The 19,321-nt window shown below is 41.5% G+C and overlaps 2 protein-coding genes across 2 annotated transcripts; one reads left to right on the forward strand and one right to left on the reverse strand.

Moving 5' to 3' along the window:
• The first annotated feature begins 13,690 nt into the window (after positions 1-13,690).
• LOC122019764 (pentatricopeptide repeat-containing protein At3g63370, chloroplastic-like) lies at positions 13,691-16,829 on the forward strand. The gene has a single exon (XM_042577275.1). The coding sequence runs from the start codon at positions 13,902-13,904 to the stop codon at positions 16,770-16,772; it is 2,871 nt and encodes a 956-aa protein (XP_042433209.1). The 5' UTR covers positions 13,691-13,901; the 3' UTR covers positions 16,773-16,829.
• Positions 16,708-19,190, reverse strand: LOC122019765 (pentatricopeptide repeat-containing protein At5g39710-like). Its single transcript, XM_042577276.1, has one exon. The coding sequence runs from the start codon at positions 19,156-19,158 to the stop codon at positions 16,861-16,863; it is 2,298 nt and encodes a 765-aa protein (XP_042433210.1). The 5' UTR covers positions 19,159-19,190; the 3' UTR covers positions 16,708-16,860.
• Between the last annotated feature and the right edge of the window lie 131 nt (positions 19,191-19,321).

Consider the following 19,321-nt stretch of genomic DNA (forward strand, 5'->3'; position numbering starts at 1 on the left):
TAGCTTTGGCTAATACGCCCAAGAGTTAATATAAACGTGATTTTGACCTATCTACCAACCATTGGAAAATGCCTATAGTTAAACTCGATCCAATTGAGTTAACTAGTTACTCAATCTAATTGAGTTGTACTCACCCATGCGTTGATAGGCGGGACCAAGATTGTCCCTCCGCACCCTACCAAGATAATATGCATTACTCTGCTTTGGCAGATTTAACAACAACATGTGATCGAGGTAGTGATGGGTATCACGGCATGGTAGGCATTTCGAGTTGACGCGATTGAGATCTAATCTAATCGTCGATATGTATTATATACTCGATTTAGATCTAATCTAATCGTGGAGGTACATCATGTGCGCGACTTAGATCTAATCTAATCATTAAGGCACTAATTAATTACTAATCTAGCATGCATCACATATACACACACAAGCAATTAATTAAACTTTTTGTGATTAGTCATGGCCCTACTACGAACTTCTCAAGCCAATGAGAAGATCAGATGGTCAACCTAAGGTCAACAACTTCTCAAGCTCCTTCCGGTGACCACCTTATGTTGCTCGCACCCTTCTCGTAACTCCGTCTCGAGTGGACCTTCCACCGCTTCATTTTGTACATTACAAAGGTAAAACTCGAGTTACATTCGAGTCTAAACTATTTTACAACAGGAAATAAAATAGGAAAGGCACGACGCACAGGTCGCATATCATATACAACACGCACATCACAGAAAATGGCATGCAGGCCATAATATAAATTACAACACAATTTTTTTTTCGATTAAACTGGGGTCTTTGGGCCATGACCATCACAAAATGATACATAATTCTTAATTATGTAATTTCTATAAATTTCTATAAATTTTCCCACAATTTTTATAATTTTATGAGTAAAAATTCTCGGCGGTCCCGTTTAGCGATTTCCGGGCGCAATCACGGAACGAAGCCCCTTGCGGGGTTAGGGGCAGCACCCCTACCCATGATATAACCATCGCGAGTGTTCCTAAGTGATCCTACAGTACCTTAGTCTGCTGTCCCAAATGAATTGGGTGATACCTTGCCGTTTCGGAAAGGTTTTCTCAGTAGTCGAAACCTACAAGTGTCGAAACATTTATTGCTTCGTTTCTATGAGAAAATTACTCATAAAACACATAAAATTAGGAAATTCACAGAAAGTTATAGAACTAAAAGTTTTTTATAAAAACACAAAATAAATACGTACGCGCTTCGCACGTGGCTCTGATACCACTGTAGGGATTTTCGGACCGCAAAAACCGCCTTTTTGCGTTGCGAAAACCCTGAATCCCATGCCACCGGATCCATACGAAGTTTAAAATTCGTGTACGAGTTTCTCTACTCCTAGTTCTACATTAGATCTACAAGATCAGAAGGTATACCTTTGAAGCGATGCCCTTCGCTTAATCCCGCTCGTCCAAATGATGCCGGATCTCGAGAATGTTAAAGTAGACACTCCTCTATGTGTATCCACACGAACAAGGAGATGCAGAAAAGACACTAGAGTGTGCTAGCACCCTTTGTGGCTCTCGGCAATGGAGGAAGAGAGGGAGAGAAGAGAGCTTGAGGAAGAAGATGAGAGTTACATACATAATGAAAAACTCCTCTCTTGAATCAATTGTGGCCGACCACATTAAGAGGTTAATAACCTCCATGGAATACCAAGAGTCACAACTCTTGGTAACTTCCATGAGGTGGCATCCCACTTAAGAAACCATGATGATGTGGAGCATCATCATTGGTCCACTCTTTGCCAACTCACCAATGAGGTGGCAAATGGTCAAGTCAAACTTGACTCTTCATCTTCCTCTCAAGTCAAGTCAAACTTGACCGCTTCTCTCCCATGGTTGATCAAATCTAACCATTGGTTCAAGTCAATTTTAATTTAATGAATCTCTATTCATTGAATTAAATTGACTCAATGAGTCTAAGTCCAAATTAGACTCATCTAACACATGAACCAAATTGAGTCCAACTCAATTAGCCTAATTTGGATTACTCTTAATCCAATTTGGTTCATCACATGGACCTAATCCTTTAGGTTCATCAAATGAACCTAATCTCGATCTAATTGCCCTTTGTGTGTGACCCTATAGGTTCTTATAACATTAGCAATGCTCCTAAACCCATTTAGAAGCATAAGTAATCAGTGGTATCTAGCAACACATCATTACTACCTAAGTTATAAGAATGTTGAGATCCAACATCACCTTGTGACTACTAATTGTGACCCCTCACAATATATGACAAGTGTCCTTCTATCCTTGACATCTAGATTGATAAATATATGGCATAGACCGTGTCATCCTCTAATCAATCTAAATCTTGAACTCCAAGTAGACTCACTTAATCAAATGAGCTCAATATCTCATATTGACTCATTTGGGCATGGTCATGCACTTAGTGGTCTCACTCTATCAAGAATAATGATGTCACTCCCGTCATATAGGAGGGATAAATCCCATCTACATCACTCATATCCCTCCGCATAATTTGTTACATACCCAGTAATCGCCTTTATAGTCTACCCAGTTACGGGTGACGTTTGACGAAGCCAAAGTATGTAACTCCTTATGTAGGGAACCATGGTGACTTCAGGTCCAAGGACTAATAGTCATACTAATAGTCACATGAGAAAGTATATGACACTTATATAACGATTCATGATACTTTCTCATAGCGGGGCATTCAGTATACATTCTCCAATGCATACCCATGTGTCAACTTGATATCTCTATATTCATGACTTGTGAGATCAAGTCATCGAGTTAACCTACATGCTAGTCTCGTCGCATTAACATTATCCCTGAATGTTAATGCTTGACTAGGAATGATTAAGAGTAGTGTTCCCTATATCATCTCACTATCGATTCAACCAATCGATTGATATAGGTAAGAACCTTCTACTCAAGGACGCTATTATACTTAGTTATTTGACACCAATACAAGTAAGCATAATAACCATAAACAAATACCTTTATATACATAAGAAATATGATACAATGAGTTCATACAACAATCATCAAATGATTGGCTCTAAGGCTCTAACTATCATTATCAAAACCTTTTTTCAAAATCAAGTTTTTAAATCTTTTTCAAAATTTAGCTAAGTATTTTTCAAAACCATCTCAAATTTGACCTAGTGACTTTTTCAAAACTAAAGTTTTTTACTTCGCTCATTAAAACTAAGGCTTTAACAAAAGCATTTTGTTCTGAAATCTTCTTTTAGCTAAGCCACTTGGTTAATGTATTTTTCAAATCTAGCTATTAAATCAATTTCTAAAGGAAAAAAGATGTGTTTTTCAAATTTTTTTTGTATTTCACTTAGCTATAAGTTTTACAAGAAAGCTAAACTTTTCATCCATCTTTTTAAAGTTATTATGAATAAAAATTATTATTTCTCGAAACTAGCTAAAGCTTATACTCAACTTTGCTTTTACTCTTTCGTTTATTTTTGATATATGGCAAAGGGGGAGAGTATAAGAAAATTCAAAGTTAAAGAAAATTTAAGAATAAAATTTTTGAAATTTTTTAAATTCAAGGGGAGCTTTTGTTAAGGGGAAGTCTTTATACTTAAGTCTTTCACTAAAGGGGAGCTCTGCATTTAATTTAGCCCTGCACTTAATTTTATGCTTGTCTTTTCATACTTATCTTTTTATGGCATTATTTTCTTAACTTTAAATTTTTGTTGCCATAATCAAAAAGGGAGAGATTGTTGGTGCGGAAAGCATCCAACGATCGAACCTAGATTTTGATAATGGCAAAGAGATTCAAAGTTAAGATTCCTTGTTATCTAATGTGCTTAAATGAGATTTCAGGAAAGTCCTAACTGCAGTTAGGCAGGTGGAAAATCCTAAGGGTGATAACCTTAAGTCCTAGGGGGTGGTAACCCTAGGTGAAGGAAACCCCTAGGAGGTGGTAACCCTAGGTCCTAGGGGGTGGTAACCCTAGGTAGAGGAAAACCTTAAGGGGTGGCAACCTTAGGTCATAGGGGGTGGTAACCCTAGGTGGTGAAAATCCTAAGGGGGGAGGGGGGGAACCTTAGGTCATAGGGGGAGGTAACCCTAGGTGGAGAAAAACACTAAGGGGCGGTAACCCTATATCCTAGGGGGTGGTGACCCTAGGCAGAAAGTCCAGTCGATCTGGAGGACTGGACTGACATCAGGTAATCTCTCCTGAGGAGAGTAGGTGAGGGTGAGTTTCCTGCAGAGGAAACAGTAGACGTCGGGTCGACCTAGGGTTTCCGGTCGAAAACCCGAAGTCAGACCCGGACAGTCCGATGACTATCGATCACTTGATTTATCATGTTTATATCTATTCTAAATTTGTCTTGTAAGGTATGTTGTTGTTTTGGGACTAACGTGTCTTGCAGGTACAAAAGGAACAAGCTAAGTCTCGGATGAACAGTGTCCGAGGCACCTCCATGGAGCTTGGAGGCGCCTCGGGTGCAAAATAGAAGTTGGCTACGAAGAGGAGCTGGAGGTGCCTCGATTGGAGCTGGAGGCGCCTTGGAGCAGGGCTTGGAGGCTCCTTGGACTGGCCATGGAGGCGCCTCAAGCAGGATAAGCGACGAAGGTTTCTGCACTAATCCACGCGGCTGACTCGGGAGGCTTAGAGGCGCCTTGGATGAGGTTTGAGGCCCCTTTAACAGTGCATAAAAGGGGTGTTCGAGCAGTAGCTTGAATAAATCAATTCGAAAGTGACCTTCTCTTGTGTGCTGCTAACAAGACGGCCTAGAAGTGCTGTTGCATGTACCCGACAACCCGAAGATGTGTTTTCTTCATCTCTAGTTGTCGGTATAAGTTTTCTTTTTAGTACATTTAATTGTAAACACTTATTGTACTCTTATCGATTTTATAGTTGTTGCCCATCGAAAAACGATCAACGATCGCGGGCCTTGGAGTAGGAGTCGCCCTAGGCTCCGAACCAAGTAAACCCTTGGTGTCTTTGTGTGTGTTTGTTATTTCTTTCTATTCCACTGCTTACTCGTCGAGTTTTTCGAATCCAAAACGCGTGAAAGCCACGAGCGCTATTCACCCCCCCCCCCCCTCTAGCGCAATCTCGATCCAACATTAACACCAATTCAGTCTTAATTTTTTTTCCTCCTACAGTGTTAAATCCAAGACCAAGTCTTGGGATCCTCTTCCTTGGTTCTTTGTGTGCAAGAGTTATGGCCCAAATTGAGGGATTCAACATCGTCTGTCCTCCCCTGTTCAACGGTGACTATTTCTCATTCTGGAAGAAGCAAATGGATGTCTATCTGAAGACAGACTTCGACCAGTGGTTCAGCATCACTAGAGGTTACAAGGCTCTTTTTGACAACCCCGGAAATTCAATGGAGTCGGAACATTGGAATCCGGAAATGAAGAAGAAGACCCAGACCGACTTCAAAGCCCTCAACACACTACAATGCGGGCTAATGAAGGAAGAGGTGAACCGAGTGGGCCCACACAAAAATACGAAGGAACTGTGGGACAAGCTCATCGAACTTCACGAAGGAACCAACGACACTAAGGTTACTAAAAGAGATCTTTATTTAAATAAGTTATTTAATATAAAAATGTAGGAAGGAGAATTGGTGAGTCAACTCCATGCGAGAATAAAGGACATCCTCAACAGGCTTCACACCATCGGCCACTAAATGGAGGACCACAACCTAATAAGATATGCTTTAAACGCATTTCCTCGGAATGCATTGTGGGTATCCATCATGGATTCCTACAAAATTTTGAAGAATCTTTCAAAATTAAAGTTAGATGAACTATTTTGTGAACTTGAGCTACACGAACAAACTAATATCAGAACCGAGAAAGGTGTTGCTCTTTTTGCAGGTTCCTCTAAGGAAAAGTCAAGAACCAAGCCTGAATATGAAGGTGAGTCTGACCAAGACTCAGAAGACGAAGAACACCTAGTGAACTTGGTAAGAAAAATGTTCACTAGGAGAAAAAAGAACTTCAACAGAAATGACCTGCAGAAGATCAGCTCCACCGAACCAAAGAATGTGACCTGCTTCGGATGCAACAAGAAGGGTCACTACAAGAATGAGTGCCCAAAGTTGAAGAATGACAAAAATAAAACAACAAAAAAGAAAGTACTCAAGGTGACATGAAATGAATCATCAGATGAATCAGATGCTTAAGATCAGAAGCACCGAAGCTACCTCGCGCTGATGGCTCGCGAATCATAATCAGAGGATGAATCAGAAGATAGGTCCGAACCCAAATCGAGCCACGAGTCCGTACTTGTTTCTGAAGGTTCCGATGAGGTATGATTTAATTTATGCAAAAAGTTTTTTAAAGTTATTTCATGCTTAAATAGAAAATTAACTAAATAAGAAAATCAAAATAAGATGCTCCTTGAGGAAAATCAACGTGTCAAGGAACAAATTAAAAACTCTAATCCAAATAAAGTTGTAAGACTTGAGGAGAAAAACTCAGCATTAAAAATTGAAATAAACAAACTTAAAAGACTACTAGAAAATTTTACAACTAGATGTAAAAATCTGGATTTAATTCTAAAGAATAAAAAAGGTGTATACAACAAATCTGGGCTGGATACAAGTCCAGTTCAACAAATAAATTATTTATATCACTCGTAACCCAAAATAAAAACCAAATTAAAGTTTGGGTTCCAAAAGCGTGTCTAACCATGCAAGTAGAAATTAACCAATACTATATACCTAAAAATAAAATATATTATGTAAAATCAAATAACCCAATTCAAAATATTTTATCCTGTAGAAAGTGCCTTCCATAGCACCGAAGGTGCCTTCTATGAACAGTGCGAAGGTGCTTTCCAATACTTGAAGGCGCATCGGAAACTGTTCAACCGAGGCCTTTTGTACTCTTTTTGCCTTGTAAAAAGTGTTAGTCCAATAACCTGCATGATAAGTGTTAGCATAGTAATAATAATGAGTAGTAGTTAGACCTTGTCTCCCTTAGACTAGGGAGACAAGGTCTAGTCGAGCTCTCAATTTAGGTTTTTGAAATGAACCAAAATTGAATTGACACCTATTATCCCTTTGAACAGGGGCACGTCCTTACTTAGTCACTCTTTTCCAGTGACTTACCTCTACTTACTAGGTGTATAAATACCTTCCGGAATCAAATATCTCAACCTACTGGAATCGCACATCTAGTCTTTTCCAATCGGGAATCGGACATCCCGTGTAACACCCACGAAATTATAAGATAAGTATATGAGTATTATTTTCTTTAGAGCATAGAAATAAAAAGGATAAGAGAAAAGGGAAAATAGAAACCAAAAATAGAATAAGAAGAGGTGAGGTCAAGGATTGAACCTTGAACCTCCCACAAATAATGGAGATAAATTTATATATGATAACCACTAGACTAATGAATAATATATGGATAGGAAGGAATGAAAATTTAGTTAAAGATGAGAAGAAAATAAAAGAAAAACTAAGCAAAAGAGCAAGAGAAAACCAAGTTGCTCACCTTCTTTTCCTCTTGGTTAAGAAAAGAAGCAAGCAAAGATGAATTGCCTACTTCCCTCCCTCTCTCTATTTTCGTGGGAATTAAAGGAGTGAGGGAAAAGAGGAGTTGAGGGAATGAATGAAGACATGCTACATTTACATAGGAATAAATTGGATTGGGAGAAGAAAAAAAAAACAAGAGATTAAATCTTTTTCTTCCTCCTTCCTTCTCCTTCTTCATTCTCCACCGAAACCAAGAGCCCCTTCCCTCTCCTTATTCCAAAAGCTAAGCTAAGTTCCTCTCCAAGAAAACTAAAGTTAGAGAAGAAGCCTTCAAGGTCTATCCCTTCCAAGCAAGAGAAGCAAAAGGAGGTACAAGAAGAAGAAGCACTCTTCTTCCTTGGCACTTAGGATACTTTTTTTTTTCCTTAGGAAAAACCACAAGCGAAAGGATGTAAGTTTCCCTCACCTGTGGTACAATAGCTTGTGTATTTTTTTTTATGAGATTTGGTTGCCTAAAAACCTAGGATACCTTTATGAAATTTTCGGCCAAGACAAGACTAAAAAGAAGGACCTAGGAAATGTAAAGACCTAAATTTTGACATGCTCAACATGGTTCTTGTAACATGTATCTTATTGTAGGGATTTATCTAATATTCATATGCTAGAATGTTGGTTAGAACTTAGAGTCATACCCCTAGACTCTCGGCCAAACATGAATAAAGGAAATAGGTAAGTTAAGACTCAAACCAAGCATGTTTCTTATTTTGTTTATGATATGTGCCTCATGATGAGGAAGTTGTTAACATGATATGCTCATGCCTATATGATGATTAAACTTCATTCCATGCTCATATGTATTCGGCCATGATAGGACTAGGGGCCTAGAAAAATTGTTAAACCTAAACTAATTATGCCATGATTCTCCTTGAGACAAGTTATGAAATTTATATGATATGCTCATGTTGTTCCTTGAAATAATTGCTATGAAATTTGTTTAGAGCTCTCATGCTTTTGTGATACTTGAACCCTAGCTTTAAGTCTTACAAGTCTCGGCCACAACATGCTTAAGGGACTAGGAAACTTAGAACCTAACCTAATTATGCTCATGTTGTTCCTTGGAATAATTGCTATGAAATTTGTTTAGGGTTCTCATGCTTTTATGACACTTGAACCCTAGATTCAAGCCTTACAAGTCTCGGCCACAACATGTTTAAGGGCCTAGGAAACTTAGAACCTAACCTAATTATGCTCATGATGTTCCTTGTAATAATTGCTATGAAATTGGTTTAGGGTTTCCGTGCTTTTAGGACACTTGAAACCTAGTTCCAAGCCTTAAGGGTTTCGGCCACAACAAGTTTAAGGGCCTAGGAAACTTGGAACCTAACCTAATTATGCTCATGATGTTCCTTGTAATATTTGCTACGAAATTGGTTAAGGGTTCACATGTTTGAATGATGATTTTAACCCAATGTAATGCTTGATGAGATTCGGCCATGATAAATTTATAAGCTTAAGAAACCTAGAACCCTACCTAAACATGCTCATGATGTTTCCTTATGGTATATGATATGATATTGGTTTAGGGTTCACATGCTTGTATGTAGTTTTTTTTACCTAAATCCCAACTATATGTTTCGGCCACACTATATGATATTAGGGTTAGAAATCTAAATATGATTCCCATGTATCTCACATGCAATTGTTTTATGATGTGGTAAGAGCTTGCTATGCTTCTATGTTTAATTATGTACAGTTATGATCTATGTATGATGGTAACCCTTATGCTATGTTGTATGTTATGATGATGAGCTGTGTGCCCAAATTATGCATGCTATTTATGATGAGTTGTGTGCCCAAATTATGCATGCTATTTATGATGAGCTGTGTGCCCAAACTATGCATGTATTTATGATGTGCTGTGTGCCCAAATTTTACATGCCATTATGATGTGTTGTGTGCCCAAATTCTGTATGGTACGATATGATAAGAAATACGATGTGCATGAAATATTAAGAACCATGATATGTATGGAATGCTACTTTACTTTATATGGCTTGTACCAAGGGTGGGCTCCATAAGCGCCCCGGGGTCGATGGACTAAGAAACGGGCCTCGTTAGGGATGAGCTCCTAAGTGCCCCTAGGTCGATGGACTAAGAAACGGGCCTAGTATGTATGCCTTGTATGATTCAAGACTTGCTACCTTGGACCTACACAGGACGCGCGCATTTATGTATGTGGTACAAGCCGAGGCCCTAATCATGTTATGATTATGTTTAAGTATGTATGTAATAAGCTTTCAAAGGACACGTTGCATATATTATTGCATGAATCATGTTTTTGAAAGTCATCTCGCATAACACTTTATGATTATGTTACGATATACCATGATGCTTATGATTATGACATGTTATGTTAGGATGAACTTTATGATTATGATATGCTATGATCATGATTATGATATGCTAAGATGCACTTTATGATTATATCATGATATGCTATAATGCTTATGATTATGTTATGTTATGCTAGGACGAACTTTATGATCATGTTACGATATGCTATGATTATGATTATGTTATGCTAGGATGCATGTTATGATATGTCATGATACCTTACGATTATGTTATGATAGGATGCCTCTATACATGATATGATGAGTTGTCTTTATGCTTTATGCCTTGGATATTTAGTTATGTTATACGGTTTTTTTTGTGAGTAGGAAAGGATCTTACTGAGCCTTGTGTGCTCACAGCTTACTTTCCTTATACCACAGATAAGGGCAAAGAATGGATGTACTAAGGGAGAAGCAGGAGGGGGCAAGAAGGACGTGTGTAGTAGTGACTCGGCTAAAGAGAAAGACCTGCTTCTAGTTAATAAGAATTATATTTATGTCGTTCTTTTATGACTCCATGACATTTCATCATGCTCTTTGGTATTATGGTTTAAATTTATGTTAAGCATGTTATGTGACTCATATAATAGGTAGTTAGTGATGATGATTTGAAAAGTAAAGAAAAAGTTTTAAAGAAATAAATTATACGATAGATAAGACTTCCGCTGTTTTAATAAGAAAAGATAAGTAACCCCCATCAGCTTAAGTAGGAAGGGGCGGGGCGTTACATCCCGACCTACCAGAATCGCACATCTAGTCTTCTCCAATCGAGAATTGTGCATCCCGATCCTTGCTTGAATCCCACATCTAGACTTTAACCTATCGGAAATCGAACATCCCAACTTGCTGGAATCACACATCCGGTCTTCAACTAATTAGGAATCAAACATCCTGACTAGGGTTTAGTCATCCCTACGCACTCGATAATAAGATTAGACTACGACAACAACTAACTTAACTCACTTGTCATTCATCAAAACCTGAGTTAGACAGTTGCTGCAAATTGTACCAACATCATTGAGAAAAATGAAGTGTTTGTCAAGTACATTTCAACATACAACATGGTTGTTGACTCCTTCACGAAACCTATTAGTAGAGACTCTTTTATGAGACATAGAGAGTTATTTGATTTGTCAGGCAAGAAAGTATAGGTCCAGCGGAGGCCGGCAAGAGGGGGGGTGAATTGCTGAAATCAAAAGTAAAACTATACCCTCCTCGGATTCCAACTCAGAAAGAAAATCAACAGTAAAAATAACTAGCAACTATATAAAATTAAAGACAGAAATAAAACGGGAGACCGAGGTTTAACCTGGTTACAACCAAGGAGATTGTTAATCCAGGACAATCGAAGATCGCACTAGCAGAGTCTCCTTCACTATAGGCGGAGAAGCCTTTTTACACACTTAATGAACTCACAAGTTGCTAGGAATTGAAAGCTTGAATCAATCAATGAATTCCTAGGTCCAGGGGTCCTTTTATAGCCCCTGGAAAGTCTATCCCGAAGCTCCAAGGCGCCTCCAACAATGGTCCAAGGCGCCTCCAAGCAAGTGTTCGGATAGAACTCTATCCGAAGCCAAACGGTCGATTTGACCAGGCTCAAGGTGCCTTAAACAAGCCTTGAAGGCGCCTTCAAGCATGATGAAGGCGCCTTGAGCTGCCTTTTCAGCTCCTTTGCTTCTTTGCTTCGTCTTCCGATGTCTTCCGTAGTTCCGGTCTTTTGGGTGATTCCGGCCAACCGAAATAGGGCTCACCCGAACCCAATTTCTGGCCTTCCTCGAGCAGGCTTCCGTCCGGCTTCTCGTCCCTTGAACGCCGCGCACGTTCTTCTCGCTCCACCAGAGTACTCTTCCGCATCTCTCTCGTCCTTCGGACGCACCGAGCCCGTCGGCTCCTTTCCCGTGCCGTCCTTCTCGCTAGCTGCGTCTTCCGCTCGACTTCCTGTGCTCCTAAACTCCTGCACACTCAGACACATGGATCAGACAAAACGCAGGAGCTAACCAACTTGGTTGATCACATCAAAACACCTACGGGGTCCAACAGAAAGGTCGACTCTATCACATGAGTGACCACCCCCAAGAGTGGGAAGAAGATGGTTTCTAGCTATAAGAGGTTTTAAAAGTAGCCCTGCTAAAACTTAAGTTATCCTGATATGTGTTCAGGATAAGGTTATGTGCGGCATTTCCAACATAGGTGTAGTCACATCCATATTGTCGGTAAGAAGTCAGGTTTGAGATCTTAGATATCACCTACGAATTGTGATATGTCTTTGAGATACTCTCTCAAAGATCTCTGAGTAGAGTCTTATGTGTATACTAAGTCATATACTTGAACAATGTTAGAGAAAACTGACATATGCCTTTCTAAGAGATGGGGGATTAATATTATGGCACGTGTTTCATACCATGTGTGATAAGACGACTGAGATAGTAGGAGCCATATTATAAGAGACAATAACTTGATATCCCCAAGCCCCACTGTGTGAGATCCAAAATCCACTATGTGGGATTTCTTGTGCCCTTATTACTTTCAGTTGTTTCTTGATGTCATGATTCAGTATTGCTATTTTAGTTTTTTTACCGATTGTCCAGAAGATAAATTGAGATATGAGGAACAGGTCTAAGAAAGCAGCTAAGTTGAAATTAATATATTAGAGTTTGGGAAAAGAAATACCAATTAACAATACATCATTATATTCACCGACTTATCTTTTATATTTACCTATATAGAGATTAAAACATATTAGTGAATATAAAATCAAGCATAATATGGGGATTACTTTCGATGAGAAAAGTAGCTAGATGGATGTAACAAGTCTTGAACTAGGGTACAACAAGATTTTGTATCTTATGATACAATGATGACTACTCAATCATCCTAATAGGTACATTGAGTAGTTTTGTATGCATGTGTGCTCGCAAGGCGCACGATATTCAACTCTGTATGGAAGGTTGGTATAGTGATATGATAGGTCACATGAATTGTGATCTAGTGATGAAAATTAAATGTCCTTGTGTGCAAGTGACAGATGTTAGTAACTTATGCCCACTATGGGACATTCATATGATGTTAGTAACGTATGCCTATTATGGAGCATTCAAATGGATAATGAGGTTATCTCATGACTCCACTAACATAAATGACTCTATTAACATAAATGAATGTCAGTAACTTCATCTCATGACTCCACTAACATAAGTGAATGTTAGTAACTCTCATAATGAAATGACTATTCATATTCTTATCTTTTCCTATAAATTCATACTTTTTATGTGAAGTATGGAAAAGGGAAAAAAATAGAGAGAAGGATATTGAACAAAGAAGAGAGTTGTAGTCTATATCTTATTGAGAAAAATAAAATGAAAACTATCGTCACACATCACCAGATTAAGGGTTAAAGCGTTGTGACATAATGTTGATATTTCAAGATACGTGACTATTATCTCGACTTCGAACAGTCCGTGGCTAGAATTCATAATAATTCCGAAGGTTTACAGTGCCAAAGATTAATGCATCATCAAGTAAGGTATAAATTTAATTTTCATAATATAAAAGCAAATTATGTTTTTTAACTTTATCAATATCCAACATTATTATTTATAATCTTAATTATCCGTTAAAAGATTATATTATTTTAATTCTATTTGATTTAGTAATAAGTTATTCTAAGGCAATAGAATATGTCCACCGCATAGATTATGTTTTATTGTCTATTTGATTACATAGGATATACTAATAACCTAAATCAAAGCACGCTCCTAAATTTCGAGAGCAAATCCTCTGGTCCGCAAAGATTGGATCAATCCAGTCTTTGCATTGGTGGGGGATAATGACTCCCTACCTATTAATAGGTGGGGGTCATTACCTTTCACCATCAGAAGCAAGCGGACCAGAACAAAGAGACCAGAAGATTCCATCTCCAAAATTCCTTACTCTAAATCCCAAACTCTTTCCCCCGTCTCTTTCCATGTATAATCTTGCAACCCCCCAACAAAAGAGCTTCCCATGGATCATTTGTTCATGAGTTTTCTTCCCCTTTCAGAGCCAAACAATTCTTCATGAACTTGATCCTTCACCATGCATCACCCTCAACTTCTCCCTCTCCGAGCAACAAATTGAACCAGTGGATTCCGTTCATGGCTTTATCCTTCCACCACCACCACCACCACCGGCACCACCACTGCCGCCGCCACCACCATTCTTCTTCCAACTCCATTGATCATGCTTGCAAGCAAGGAAACCTCAAGCAAGCCTTCAGGTCCCTTCCACTCCATTGGCCTCCTCATCAGCATGCCTACTCCTCCATTCTCGACCTCTGTGCTTCCGAAAAGGCCCCATTCCAGGGCCAGCAACTGCACTCCCACATCCTCAAGTCCACCGCCCTCCGCCGCCATGGATTCCTCTGCACGAAGCTCGTTTTCATGTACGGCAAATGTGGCCGTCTCCTAGACGCTGAGAAGCTGTTCGACGAAATGCCCCACCGGTCCATCTTCGCATGGAACGCTCTCATCGGGGCGTATGCATCCACCAATCAGCAGTCTTTGGCTATCGGGAGCTACCGGGATATGCGCGCTGAGGGACTGCTGCCTGATGCTTGCACTCTCGCCTCGGTCCTCAAGGCCTGTGGCGCGCTGGAAGATGTCTGTGTTGGGACTGAGGTTCATGGTTTGGCAATCAAAACTGGGCTTCACTTGACTGGATTCGTTTCCAATGCGCTCATTGCTATGTATGCAAAGTGCGGCCGGTTTGGTTCCGCGAGGCTACTGTTCGATCGAATGAGTGTGGAAACAGATGTAGTTTCTTGGAATTCAATGATATCTGCGTGTTTGAAAGATCAGCAGTTCTTTGAGGCACTGAATCTGTTCAGAGAGATGCAGAAAGTCGGTGTTTCGATGAACTCATATACGGTCGTTGGTGTCCTCCAGGCTTGTGCCGAACTTTCACAATCTAAATTGGGCATGGAGATACATGCCTCTCTTTTGAAGAACACAAGGAAACTCGAGATTTACGAGAGTAATTCATTGGTGGTCCTTTATGCGAGATGTGGTCGAATTCACAATGCTATCCGGGTGTTTGAGGAAATGGATGAGAAAGATAATGTTTCATGGAATTCAATCCTCGCTGGTTATGTTCAAAATGGTTTGTATCAGGAATCGATCAAGTTTTTCAGTGATATTATTCAGTCGGGATTTGAGCCAGACCAGGTTTCTATCATAACTTGTGCTTCTGCTTCCGGGCGGCTAGGGAACTTCTCGATCGCCAAGCAAATTCATGCATATGCAATAAAACATGGTTTCAGTGTCGATTTACAGGTTGGAAACACATTGATCGACATGTACACAAAGTGCCAGTTTGTAAATTATGCGGCAAATGTCTTCCGCGAGTTGCACGGTAAAGATTGCATTTCATGGACGACGATGATAGCATGTTATGCTCAGAGTTCTTGCTACGATAAGGCTCTCGAGTTGTCTAGAGAAATGCAAAGAGATGGAACGAAGGTGGATTCGATGATGATCGGAAGCATACTGCAAGCTTGTAGCGGATTGCTATGTCTTGTCCTACTGAAGCAAGTCCATGCTTATGCTATTAGGCATCGGTTGCTGGATCATGTACTCGAGAACACGTTGGTAGATGTTTACGGAGAATGCGGGGAGGTAGATCATGCTCACCGTATTTTTCGAACGATGCAAGACAAAGATGTTGTTACTTGGACTAGTATGATCACTTGTTATGTTAACTCTGGCCTCCTAAACGAAGCTTTGCGATTGTTTGAGGACATGGTGGCTTCCAATGTTGAACCTGATGCGGTATCGTTGATCAGTGTCCTTGCTGCAGTAGCAGGTTTATCCTCCTTCACGAAAGGCAAAGAAATCCATGGATTCACCTACCGAAGATGGATTGAAACTACAGGAACAATTGGGAGTTCATTGGTTGACATGTATGCCCGATGCGGAGACATAGAGAAGTCTACTAAAGTGTTCGACAGTGTTAGACGCAAAGACTTGATCCTATGGACGATGATGATTAACGCGAGCGGTTTGCATGGACGGGGCGAAGAAGCTATAGGTTTCTTTAGGGGGTTGAATGAGATAGGCATAGTGCCTGATCATGTTGCCTTCTTGGCCCTTCTTTATGCTTGTAGCCATTCAGGGTTGATCGATGAGGGGAAGTACTATCTCGAAAAGATGATAAGTGAGTATAAGTTGGAACCATGGCCAGAACATTATGCTTGTCTTGTTGATCTTCTCGGTCGATCCGGTAGGACAGAAGAAGCCTACGAGTTCATAAGATTGATGCCCATGGAACCCACAGCTGCAGTTTGGTGTGCTCTCCTCGGTGCTTGTCGAGTTCACCAGAATCACGAGCTAGGCAGAATCGCAGCAGAGAAGCTCCTCAAATTGGAGCCCGAGAATCCTGGCAATTACGTGCTAATTTCGAATGTCTTCGCGGCAATGGGGAATTGGAAAGATGCAAATCTAGCAAGAGGAATGATGAAAGGGAGAGGGTTGAAGAAAGACCCGGCGTGTAGTTGGATCGAAGTAGGGAGCAAGGTGCACACGTTCGTTGCAAGAGACATTTCACATGAGGATTCAGCCTCAATCTATTCAAAGTTGGCAGAGATAACCGAAAAACTCAAGAAGGAAGGCGGGTATCGTGAGGACACTAGGTTTGTTTTGCACGATGTGACGGTAGACGAGAAAGTAAAGATGCTACAAGGGCATAGTGAAAGGCTTGCCATTGCTTTTGGCATGATGCATGTGCCAAAGGGAACCCCGATTCGGGTGAACAAGAATCTTCGAGTTTGCGGCGATTGCCATGAATTCACCAAACTTGTAACAAAGGTATATGGGCGAGAAATTATCGTGAGGGATGCCAATCGATTTCATCATTTCAAAGATGGATCTTGTTCTTGTAGAAATTTCTGGTGAGCTAAAACAGTGCATCTCAACAAGATCATTAATAAATAATTATCGACTTACATCATCGATACATGAGAACAACCTTCGATGCCATAATTTACCGAGTGCATCCTTTGAGTTCGCTACCATTAGGAAGAAATCCGTCCTTCGCCATGTTTGTAAGAGCATCCAACACAGCATCTATATTGCCATCCATGTGATTGACTTCGACAATAGCCTTTGATGTTTTGGCATCGGTTAGCAAACAACCGCCCAACAATCTTTGAATCACTTGATTCAATTCCTCATTCCTACTATGCTTCGAAAGAGCCCTAATGAGGGCAATTGCGGTAATTGCGTTCAGCTCAAACTCAGCCTGTATCATCTCCTCGTACAAGCTCATCGCCTTACTCACATTTCCCGCTCGACAGTGCCCATGGATGACGATATTATATGCAGTAGCATCTAGCTTCCAGTTCCTCTCTGACATAGATTCAAACACTTTATCAGCTTCATTCATCAAACCCTTTGCACAAAAGCTTTTCAAGAGAGACAATACACTCTTGAACTCAGCTTTGCCACAGCACTCCATCAGTATGTCATACTCGATACAATCTGGAACAGATTCATCGTAGCACATTCGTAACAGGAGTCGTTTCGCTTCCTTAATCCTAGCAACTTTGCGGAGGCCATTGATAAGCACACCGTAAGTCACCACATCCGGAAGTATTCCTTTCTTGATCATTTCGTCATGGAGGAGAACAGCCTTCTCAAGTTCTCCTTCCTTGCAGTGGCCATGAATCAGTGTGGTGTAGGTGAATTCATCCGGCCGTAAACCCAACCGCAACATCTGCCGAAAATGCTTCCATGCATCGTCGAGTCTTTTTGCTCCACAAAGGCCCCGAATAAGCGAAGAGTAAGTAATAGCATCCGGCATGATGCCCTTATCGAGCATCTCTTGATTCAACTGAAATGCCAAATCGATGTCTCCATTCCTACAGTGGCTATTCAATATTGTGCTGTAAGTAACTACATCCGGTGCTAAGCCGTATCGTTCCATATCTTCGCGAAGAATTTGCAAAGCTTCTTGTGTTCTTCCTAGCAAACAGTAACCATTTATCAGAGCATTGTAACTCGCAATGGAAGCTTGAATTCCCCTCTCCTGCATTTGATTCAGAAGCAACAAGGCATCATCCAAGAACCCTTTCTTGCAGAACCCGTCGATCAAAGTCGTGAAAGTGAACTCGTCGAGCTCGAGCCCTCGTTCCTTCATTCGACCGACGAGCTCCATGGCTCTTCTCATGTTGCCATCTTTACACATTGCATTCACCAATGAATTGTAGGTGACAACATTGGGTGCCACTCCCTTGCGAGCCATCTCTGCTTCCATTAACAGAGCTTGATGGAGGTCTCCTTCCCTGCAGTAGCCATTGACAATGGTGTTGTAGGTGATGGAATCAGGAGTCAACCCTTCTCTCGCCATGTCATCGAGCACGATCCTTGATTCCTTCAATCGCCCTTTGCGGCACAATCCATTGACAATTGAGTTGCAGGTGATTAAATTTGGCTTGAGCCCCTTCTCCTTGATTGTCCTCAGTAGGGACATGGCATCGTCGATCTTCCCTGACTTGCACAAGCCATCGATGAGTGTGTTGTAGGTGACGACATTGGGCGAACACCCTGCGTGCACCATCTCGGGAAGCAAGGCGGATGCTCGGTGGAGTTCGCCACGGGAGCAGAAGCCTCTGATGAGGATGTTGTAGGTGTAGACGTTTCGGGAGACGCCGGAGCTTGCCATGTCGGCGAGGAAGTTGTCGATTGCTCGGAGAGGGGTTTGGCGTGACCGGAACATAGCGTCGAGGAGGGAGTTGAAAGACAGGAGGGAAGGCGAAAAGCCGGCGTTTTTGGTAAGGGTGAGAACGGAGAGTGCTTGAGGGATGAGGGAGAGGGAGGAGTAGGATCTGATGAGAAGGTCGAAGGCGACGGAGGGGGAGGTCGGGGCGGGGCGGAGGAGGGGAAGGGTGGAGGTGAGGGAGTGGAAGAGGGAGGGGGCTGGGAAGCGAGTGGCTAGGCGGCGAGCGAGGGAGAGAGCGGCGGGGAGGTGGCGGAGGCGGGAGAGGAGGTGGAGGGAGAGGGATTGCGGAAGGAGGGAGGAGGAGAAGAAGGGGAGGGGCGTGGCCCAGCGGAGGAAGGATAGGAGAACCAGGCGGTGAGGCTGGGCGAGGAGGAGGGTGTGGACGGCGGCATCGGGCGTGTAGGAGGCAGCGAGGGAGTCGAGGGAGACACGGCGACGGAGAAATTCGAGGGCCTTCTCGGCGAGGACGAGGTGATGAGTGGCGGCGTCCGTGGCGGCGATAGCGGGAGAGGCGGCGGCGGCGGCGGGGGAATCAGTCGAGGGACGGCGCGTCGCCGCCATAGGAGGAGGCGGAGGATTCCAAAGTTGAAGAAGGTGGAGAAGTGGGCCTTTGGGTTCAAGTTGCGAGCTAGTTGGGCCCAATCAGGACTTACGAAGCAATTTGGACCGGACCGGCCTCGATTGAGCCGGACCATTTCGACCTGATCAGCAATTATTTTGGAAA

Source organism: Zingiber officinale, chromosome 9A (assembly GCF_018446385.1).
Source record: "Zingiber officinale cultivar Zhangliang chromosome 9A, Zo_v1.1, whole genome shotgun sequence".
Lineage (NCBI taxonomy): Eukaryota > Viridiplantae > Streptophyta > Magnoliopsida > Zingiberales > Zingiberaceae > Zingiber > Zingiber officinale.

What these genes read in the sequence shown, in the direction of transcription:
- LOC122019764 (XM_042577275.1), top strand. Translation starts at nt 13,902, where the DNA reads ATGAACTTGATCCTTCACCATGCATCACCCTCAACTTCTCCCTCTCCG.
- LOC122019765 (XM_042577276.1), bottom strand. Translation starts at nt 19,158, where the DNA reads ATGGCGGCGACGCGCCGTCCCTCGACTGATTCCCCCGCCGCCGCCGCC.